This window comes from Uloborus diversus, chromosome 6, assembly GCF_026930045.1.
Source record: "Uloborus diversus isolate 005 chromosome 6, Udiv.v.3.1, whole genome shotgun sequence".
NCBI classification, from domain to species: domain Eukaryota; kingdom Metazoa; phylum Arthropoda; class Arachnida; order Araneae; family Uloboridae; genus Uloborus; species Uloborus diversus.
In genome coordinates, this window is record NC_072736.1 from 76,955,384 (window position 1) to 76,965,730 (window position 10,347).

The following is a 10,347-nucleotide window of genomic DNA, read 5'->3' on the forward strand; positions in this document are numbered from 1 at the left end:
GAATCATGCCCTACTAAGCAAACAAGAAGTGTGATAAGGTTTTTGCGTTTGGAGGTATTAGACAATTCTTCTTAGTGTGTCGTCCTCGCACTGAGTGATTTCCATTTCTTTAGAATTTAAAAGAAACATATGAGAGATCAACAGTTCAGAATCCATGTTGCAGTTTTGCAAGCCGTCTTGATGTGGTTTCATTCTTAACGATGATTTCTTTCTTTCCATATCACCAAGTGTTCTTTAAGATTGAAAAAGATGGATGTCACTTGGCGTGCGAAGTCTGTGAGGGGGATGGTCCAATACCTCCCACGCAAAAACTTGTCACACTTCTTGTTTCATTAGTGGAATATGTTTGCGTTAACGCAGCCATCTTCTAACATTTTGTCCTGTTAGTAGGCACCCATCTCCATCCACCGGCACCATCTGATCACCTTCCTTATCTTCAGCGTGATTTATATTCATACAGAGAACCTGCACACCTATCTGTCAGAGCTCTCGTTATCTAACTTCTTTGAAACCCCTACGTATAATGTTTCGTACAAATAACGGCATTGCTTTATACACAGCTCTTATAGGCATCATCTGGAAAAGTAAAAGCTAAAATGGTGACATTCTCCTCTTCTGGCCCAGATCAGGCAATTGGCTGGTTGGTGGCATTTGCCTGCTTCGTGATCAACTTCCTCATGGCTGGCATAGCGCGCAGCGTAGGGGTGATGTACGTAGCTCTTATTAGTGGCTACGGAGTCGGCAGAGAAGAAGCTGCTAAGCCTTTCAGCACACGCATTAGTGTCAGATGTATTGTTGGTAATAGTTAATTTTTTTATTTCGTTTTTTGAGTAGCATTATTTGCTAAGTGTGTGCTGGCCTCCATCCAAAAGAATAACGGTGCTTTGGGTCGTGGGTATATCATATTACATCACATTTCAGAGTCCTCAGTACCTACCACGACTTGTGGTTTAATCGCTTGAAATGGGGATCCGACAGCAGGTTAGTTTTTTATTCAGACCAGAAACCGAACAATCCCCGGTCAAGCACGTCCAGAGGTATTTGCTTACTACTAGGACTTTGTGACCCCGACATATTTAACCTGCCCCAGTCACCATTAGCGTGGGTCGCTGATAGAAAAAATCATTGGGCATCGGATTTAGGCTCAGACAGCTCCTAATTCAGGGTCTATCTTTGTCTAATAATGATCAAAATGTTACGCTTGTTGAATTCGAGGTGTCGGAAAGCACAATGATTGATCCCGAGCAGTTATCATGAATGCCGGGTGCTTGGAAATTTTTAACGCTTTTGAGAACTATTTTTAAGTTTTGGAGGTTGTGAGAAAGGGTACTGTAATCGAAAGGTCGAGCCCAAAAGTTGGACCCATGGTCCCGTGAAGATCTCTTTTTATCCCACCGTTTCTCATGCCCAAGTGTTTTGCTACATGACGTACAAATATAAATTGTTAATGATGACATGATGACATGATAAACATTTGCATCAAACATTTGTGCATATGCCAATTGAGAAGTAAAAGTCAATAACAAACATAAAAAAATAAATGTATTAAAATCAAAGTAATTATGTAACGACACCGCGTCATAGCCACATTCTCTACTTGGGGGATGAGGGAGGACACTGAATACACGGCCGTTTTACGTACAGGGTTATCCTAAATAATTCATTGCGTTTCAAAGGACTGAATTTACAAGTATGAGACATGACATGACAAGTGTTCGTGAAAATATGCATGCGCTCCCTTTCTGGTGCAAATAAAGTCAAGCTTGAAGATTAATGTGTTCACTAAATGTGCGCTGACAAGATGATCAAAATACATTCAACTCTCGATAACTCGAAGTCCCAAGGGACCGGCTATAATGTTCAAGTTATTGGTAGTTTGAGTTATGGGAAGTTTCCACGACAGTCTTAAGAGCTTGGGGCCCGATGAAAACTTCGGAATAAAGGAATGTTCGGATTATAAGCTTCGAGTTATCGAGATTCGACTGTAATACTCTGGTTTGAATTTTTTACATATGTAACTTGATCGAGATCTCTTGAGTACAACTGCTTCTTGCAGCGTACGATAAAGTAAAAACATTGTGGATAAGTTTGAACACAGAATCTTAACTTCCGCTGTTATACGCTAAAATATTCCTTACCTGAAGTGGAAGCAACATCGATCTGAAACATTTTTACCTTTCACCATGTTTTTTTTTCAAACAATTTTTCAACTATTGTGTTCAACTGAATTTTGAAACTTTTGCTTTCGTTTTACTTTCAGGACCTATTGTTGGACTTCTAGGACAACGGTATGGCATTCGGAATGTCACTGCAACCGGAAGTATCGTTGCTGCACTTGGAAGCATTCTGTGTTTCTTCGCTCCAAATGTCTTTTGGATTACAATGTTTTGGGGTGTACTTCATGGTACTAAACCGTTAACCAGTTACATAGTTGAATCGATTATTTCAGAAAGGACATGTGCCCAATGGATTTCCGTTGGACTTGCGCCCTTTCTGAAATAATCGATTCAGTTTTGCTGTAAATTTATCTGAATTTACTATCTTAAAAATACATGAAATTTTTTTACCGTTCTTTGTAACTGTAAACTGCGAAAGAATCGGACAAAAATAGAGAATAGGGTATAAAATGGGTGAAAATATTTTAGTTAACCGTATTTTCGAGCCATTCACATTACACTTCGTCGGCAAATTCTTAGTATTCATTATCAGCAGTAGGATGGCCATTTATATCCCATCGATGCACCTTGCACTTTTTCTCTAAATACTTTTGTGACTTAAGATGGCTTAAATGCTGTAAATCCGAGAGTTAAGCGGCCTTTTTTTTCACAGCTATGTAAAAAATTAGGCAATGCACATAAAATAAAATAAATCATAACTTATGTAAAAGATGCAGTCGAAAACTTTGTACAATGAAATGAGTAAAAATATGATAACGTGAAAATATGTACAAATAAAAATAATTAAAAAGAGTTAAAAACTCGGCAAACAGTTGTTTCGAGGTTATAAAAACAAACCCCTTCATCAGTGCATAAAAGAACGATGTTAGACAAAGTCCGACGACAGACAAAAGACGGACTTGTCCGTTATCGGACTTAGTGTTCAATCGTTATTTTATGCACTGATGAATGGATTTATTTTTTCTAACTCGAAACAGCTGTTTGCAGAGTTTTAAAACTTTTTAAAATTATTTTATTTGTACAAGTATACACGTTGTCATATTTTTACTCAAATCACAACTTGCTATTTTATGATTAGTACACAACATGCGTAAGACACAAGCTAAATACAAAAATGTAATTAAAACTTCTAAGAATATTCTTTCTAAACCCTCGAGTTGCGTTGTATCACTCGTTTGTTCAGGGCATGACGCCGTACTTACGCAAGAGCTTTACCCTACCTGGCATACAAACAGAATCACTCAATAAATACCTGAAGTATTTTGTACTAAGTAAAAACAAAATAAAACTTAATAATTTTCATTTAGTGAACGTGATAATGCTTGAACATTCATTAATATCTGATGATCCGCCGTGGGATCCTCTTCTCATTGAAAAATAAATTCTTCATCTTCTTTTATTACCTTTTTATATTTTTGGAATCTTTTCCCAAATTTGATTAATTCGCATTCCTATTATCAAAAGCGGTTAATAGTACTGCTGTTTTCTTTATTATTTCTCGGAATGAAGTATTTTATTTAGGTTCTTAGCAGGTGGGGACAGTTCTCTGCTGCTAATTTCTAGTTCTTCTTGTAGCAAATTGATTTCGAGTGGGCTGACAAATATTTAATGATTTTGGGTGCTCTTGTATTCTATTTTCTGTACTAGATTATAATTATCTGCCAATGTCTGAAAAATTGATCTTGAAGATCATTGTTGTTCAGAAAAAGAAAAAAAAAATCATAGCAATAATCACACTCAGAAAACCTACTCCAGTAATATAAAAGTCAGCAATATAAAAATCTAACACTTAAGACTTCATTAGATAAAGTTCAATTTTATTAATGGCGGATTCTCGTATAGAGAAACTGCGGCGTGCATACCAGAATGGGGTGCGACGTATCTGTATCCCATTATGAATTATACTATACCGAAGGTGCACAACATGGTTGCCTGCCCTTGTAAATGTCAATAGTTTGTTGTCACACTTAGTTTTGACTTCAAAATAATATATGTTTACGAAATATTGAGGAGTCAAACTATTTTAGTATAAGGTAAAAGTTTCGCGAGAGAAATTATGCACTTATTAAGATAACGATTCTTCAGCTAAAAGTAATTATCGAATTAAAACTCACTCTATACACGGGCTAAGGAAATCTCATTTTGCATCTATACTGTCCGCTCGAATACTTTCCATTAGTAGTCACAAGAAATATAACGGGTGTGGGATCTACCCTGGCGTGAGATGTCGATTTTTTTTTATTAAAAAAAAATGGTAGACATACGTACGGCGATTCTCCCTGTCTTATCTTACCTTCTATACTAAACAGTATTTGTTTCGAACTGACATAAATGACAGTTGGAAAAAAAAAAAGCTAAAGGAAAATTTACATGTTCCAAAAAAGGAACATTGATAAATCTGTACCTCAGATCCAGACAATTTCAGTCCCAAAATTTGCCACTTTATGTTAATTAATGCACTGTATGCAGAATCTTATTCCGCATCGAGAATTTGAACGTAACTATAAAAAAACATAATCCTTTGTAATAATTTACCAGTGTTAAAAGAGAGCAAGTCCCATCCTTTGTATGCACCAGGCAAGCATTTTCCTGCTTTCCTGTAAAGAAACGATTATGTTACTTACGTTGTCTGTTTTTGAGGTACCGAAATGGAAGAGTGAAAGAAGAAAAATAGAGGTGAAGTTAGCAAAGAAAAAAACCTTTTTTCATTGTATGTCATTAAGAAACCGAATTTTACTAGTTATGCAATTATTCATAGTAAGAAATGTTAAATAAAATTTTTCTTTTCAGGGATAGGATTTGGCTTAGGAAATGTGCTTCATATGTTAGCTATTGGTCCATACTTTGACAAACACAAGGCATCAGCATTAGGATTTGGCTTTGCTGGTGAAAGTTTTGGCGCTTTCATATTTCCTGTTGTGATAGAACTACTGCTTTCAGAATATGATGTTAAAGGAATGTTTCTAATAATTGGTGGTTTAATGCTTAATGTCTTTCCAATGGCTCTGCTTCTCAAGAAACCTCCATGGCTAAAGCATCAAAACAGTTTGAAGACTTTACGAGCTAATAAATGCTTGCAACATGAATGTGTTGAACATCAAAGAGCAGGTCAAGTCAATAGAGCGTTTGAAGATTCAGAAAAGGATATAACTGAAAAAGCGAAATGTAATTGTAATTTGAAACAAAAAAACTGTATTTTCAGCGAATCTCATAATAGTTTGAAAATTTCCGATGAAATTATTGCAGCTCCCCGTAGTGTTAAAAATATCATTTGCTCTGTGAATGGGGAAAATACAGGGGATGGCGTTGTTCTACTGAAAGAAGCGAGCAGTACCAATCAAAACATTCTCTTTGATGATTCTGTGGAAGTTGTCGCGGCTACGCATTCAAAGTTGAAGTTAGACAAATATGTTTCCGCTGTAGATATCGAGGACACCGAGCAAACATTAGAAGGTAATATACTTAATTTTAAAAACGAAAAAAGTTCTTCTACATTACATCCTACTCATGACGTTGAAGACAAAATACGAAGTGCCAGTTTTGTTAGCCTCGATGGATGTTCTGTACTAATTAACAGCGAATCCAAAGATGTAGATGTTCAAAACGGTTTAAGTAATACTTTTGCAAATGGGCACGATATTACCAGCAATGACAACACAATAAGTCAACTTGTTGCAGACAAAACTAAAGCAAACGATTCCCATAGCGACGCAACTCTACCAACCAATAAAAGTTCAGGATTGGGAAAAGTATTCTTCTGTCCTTTTTGCGAATAAATATTAAACCTTTATTCAACCTCATTAGCTTAAATTTAGCTGCTGTTTGCTATCTTTTTGTTGGTTTGTTAACAGTAAACATTGATTACGCAAGTGATCATGGAATTTCAATTAACGATAGTAAATTCTTCGTCATTGGGTATTCAATAGCTGATTTGCTTGGAAGATTGTCCTTTGGCCAAATCCTTGATAGGAAGATTCTTGCTCCAAAAACTTATGCTTTGGTGACGTGGGTCCTGTCTGGAATTGTGGTCGCAGCTATTCCGATAAGCAGGAACTATTACTACATAATGGTTTGTATGTGCACTTGCGGTTTCATTGTAGGAGCAGCACCAATGATCTTTCCTATACTCATAACAACTTACATGGAAAAAGACGAAGAAACCGTAGCATTTGGATGTTTGAACTTCATGGAAGGAATCATTATGTTACTTATGGCCCCGATGATAGGTGAGAAAATTTTAAATATTTTTTACTATCACTAATATGTAATGCTCTTGGATAAACTGTTTACTTTTTTCAAACTTTCATTTAAAAGGTTTCTCAATTTTAAGATTTTAATAAATTCAGGACTCGGATTTTTTTTTCAAGAAAAAGAAAACTTTTTACAAAGAAAGTTATGGAAGTCATTTCTTCTAGTTTCATCAAGCCATTATTTCATAATCAATAAATAAATACCTTTGTTCCGAGGAGTAACAGGGAATATTCAACGTACTATTTATGCTAAACAACGTTGGATATTTCGTGTCATTATTTCATAACTAGCGGTACCCGCACGGCTTTGCCCGTAGTAGAATATTTAAAGTTCATTCGGTTCTATTGTATATTTACAAATAATGGATGAATAATTTCTCACCAATAAGGCTATGTTAATTTCCTCGTCCATGTTATGATAATTTACTCGTCCATGTTATGGTAATTCGCACGGTAAAATTGGCTTAAAAATTGGAATAGAAAAAGAACAAAGTCGAATATTCGAACAATCGCTTTGAGGTGTTCCCCTGTATGCTACGAACTAATTTTGTGCCAATTTCATGAAAATAGGTCGAACGGTAAAGGCGCTATGAGCGTAACAGATATCCAGAAATCTAGACTTTCAGTTTTATTATTAGTAAAGACTCTTTTCTATCACTACGAAAGCAGTTTTGTCCTCTTCAAATCTATCAAGTATGTGCACCATTTGTTTACCTGATCATATCATCAGTAATTGCTTGATACGATGATTCATGAAGTTTTAATTTTTGTTATAGAATGATGAGAGTGCGTGAACTGAAAACAATTCATTACTCCCTCGAATTACTGAAATACCCTACATAGTTTCATACCTCCTATGATTTTACAATGTTCTCGAGGTAGAATAAATTCGTTTTATTTTTTATTTTATTTTTTTTAATACCGACAACAGCTTATTTTTATCTTTTAACATTATAAACCAAGACGAGAGACAATTAGGTTTTACAAACACTTTGACTTCGAAATTAGTAGAATGAAGTAACGACGACATAACAATTGAACACAGGGAAACAGAAAAAATATATTTTTTTGTAGTGTAGAATTTTCTAATTCCAGAATTGTTCATTTCTAGGGGCATTATATTTTAGCTTTACGGATGCGATATTTTATGAAAATTACTCTGAAACCACATAACCATATGAACATCTCAAAGAACAGTGAAAAAACAAAAAAATCAGTGATTTCAGATTCCAGAATTAGTTTTCCTTCGCTAACTATTTTCCTCGACACAACTATTTCCAAGAAAGCGGTTAACCAGGAGTTCTGTTGGATTTCCCCTTCTTCTACCCGCCCCTTCATTCACTTACTGTGTTTACCCTTTTCCCCTTTGACTTCACTTTCATTCACTTACTGTATTTATCCTTCTCCATTTCCCCATTTCGCATGAAAAAAAAATCTCTAGTCGCACATGTCTAGCTTCAACCTGAATTCACAAATTTCTAAAATCGGAAGTTCAGTAGCTAGTTTTTGCACCATGTATGATCGCACTCTTTTTTCGCACCCCCCTTTCTTTCCCCGATCGTTGCTGGGTGCTATCATTTATTATTACACCCACTACTGACCTCTCAAAGGTGAAAAGAGGGCGAGGTCGCTTTTCAAATGTGTATAGCCGACGATATTTGAATTTAGAAAAATACAAGTTTTGCAACAGAATCTGCTGGGAAATAAAAACAAAAAAACAAATCGAGATATACAGTTTTTCCGTTTTTACAGATAGACAGGTTTGACTGTATAAGATAAAAGCACCATTGCTTATTTTACATTCAAAATTGTTTTTGCCCTTTCTTTTTGCCAACTAGTATATACCTGAGGACACACTTTTTTTATTGAATATTTATATATTTTTATTTAATTTTTAGCAAGCGTACAATTCTTTCGTTTGAATTCTTAATTTCATCTGTTTTTACTAGTATGTCAATGGGCGATCATTCGAACGATAATGGAAAACAATTGCGAAAATGAGTTACAACTAAGTCGCATTCAATTGAACGTTTAATGGGCATCTTGGTTCATTTTCATTAGTAAATGTGTAGATTAAATAAATACTTTGAAGTGCCTTTTTTGGAAAGTTATCCGTTTTTTTTTATCATGCATTACGTAGGAACCACATTTTTATTCTATCAAATTTTTTTCAGAGACGGCAATTTTATTCTGATATTATTATTTTGTGGGGGTTTTGCTTTTTGCTCTTTATAGTAAATAACAGCAAGTTTTCAAACGAAGTCAGGAAAGAAGTCTTGGCGGGCCTGCATCTGGGAGACCCCATAGCATCAACAGCCTTCAAATGTTGTACACAATTACTTCGAGTGCTTGTGGTTTGCACTTGGAGTTTTGTTTTTCAAAATTCGAATTAGCTTTTTAATAATTAATTTTTAAGCTCAGATTTCGTGTAAATTGCCTATTATTGCCTATTAAAGAGGTGAAAAACTACTTGCATATATTATTATTATATATCGTTGGAAAGAGTTGAATTTTTCGCGTCCTACGCAATTTGTTTCAATATTCCAACTTAAATACGACGGGAGTTATTTCCGTTTTTAGCTCGAACTTTTTCAGGCTTAGCTAAAATTTAGGCACTACTTTCTTCATTAAATCTATCAGTAAAAATCGAAGGAATTTTCCTACAGTTTTCTTTTTGACACCGCTGGAAAGAGCGGCTCTTTTTACTCCAGATCTAACTCGACCTATCGAAAAACTAAGTTTCTATTTTAATAGGAAAAAAATTACAATCTGTTAAAAATCAAGTTCGAAAAATCTCATCTCTATTACAATTATTGATGTTTTATTTGCCGCTGCCATAGCGTTGCGTCTCTTCAATTCGCTTGTTTCTTTCTTATACACAAACTTTAGTGGTTTCGATTTTAACGGAAAATCTTAGGCTCAACTCAATTCAAGCCCCGAGCTAAAGAGCAAAATATATTACTTGAGACCACGAATATGAAAGCGACATTTAAAACGCACAAAACTGTAGTTTTGCAATGATCAGGAGCCCCATAGCCCCTACCGCTCTGCAAGTTGGTGCAAGTTATTTTGAAACCCGGGGAAGGGGTGCTTTTTGGTCCAAAGGGGGCTCATGTGCGTTTTTAATTTGTTTCTTTCTAATTGAGGATTTAAATCTTTGCGAATGAAATAAGATTGCGAAGCAATCTTCGGGGGTTTATGAGCGTAAGCGAGCAGAGGGCAGAGCCCCCAAGGGTACTGAAAAAAGTAATTAGCAGTTAATATAGACCAGTTTTCCCACAATGTTAAGACTTTACAAAATATAATTTGGCGTATAGTTAATTTTTTCCGAAATTTTTCGATTTATCGTAATTTTTACTGTCCAAAATGTCATTAATTACGTTTATTTTTTTTTTTCAGGGCACTTCAGAGACAATATAGGCTCATATGATGGTGTGTTTTACATTTCTGGTGTTTTCGAAATAATTGCTGGAGCTCTATGGTTATTCGAACCTCTTTTACTCAAGTTTGAAGGAAAAATGTTTCCGAAAAAAGAGTTACAATCTTTATCAACAAATTTGTGACGTGACTCATTACTAGAAAATGTCGAGAGGAATTGAAGTTGACTTTGAAGGCTCAAATACCTTCGATGCAAGTTGTATTGTTGACGCTGATATTTCCCCCCAAGTTTTGAATGTTTTTCGCCGATGTGACAATTTACTCATTAATATCATTATTTGAAGCGTTTAGCATTAAAACAAGCTCAATTCTCACTTAAAAAAATTTGCATTTGTAGTGTTAATAATAACATTACAAATCACGGAATATTCAATGAAAACATATATCTAACAGCAGTTTTAGACCTGAATGAGGTGGTTACACTTTAAATCGATTTGTAGCTTGAATGGTTTTTCCAAAACGTCTCATACTTCATTTAAAAA

The 10,347-nt window shown here is 35.1% G+C and overlaps 1 protein-coding gene across 1 annotated transcript; it reads left to right on the plus strand.

Annotated features, from left to right (window-relative positions):
* Nucleotides 1-596: 596 nt before the first annotated feature.
* LOC129224825 (monocarboxylate transporter 9-like) lies at nucleotides 597-9,990 on the plus strand. The gene is made up of 5 exons (XM_054859373.1): nucleotides 597-798; nucleotides 2,261-2,404; nucleotides 4,968-5,808; nucleotides 5,916-6,403; nucleotides 9,827-9,990. Exons 1-5 carry the CDS (start codon nucleotides 597-599, stop codon nucleotides 9,988-9,990), a joined length of 1,839 nt encoding a protein of 612 aa, XP_054715348.1.
* The last annotated feature ends 357 nt before the right edge of the window (nucleotides 9,991-10,347 follow it).

Bases quoted from the DNA above. Each gene is read 5' to 3' on its own strand.
- LOC129224825 (XM_054859373.1), top strand. From the start codon at position 597: ATGGTGACATTCTCCTCTTCTGGCCCAGATCAGGCAATTGGCTGGTTG. The intron at 799-2,260 runs GTAATAGTTAAT...TTTTACTTTCAG, and splicing joins TAGTGTCAGATGTATTGTTG to GACCTATTGTTGGACTTCTA. The intron at 2,405-4,967 runs GTACTAAACCGT...TTTTCTTTTCAG, and splicing joins GTTTTGGGGTGTACTTCATG to GGATAGGATTTGGCTTAGGA.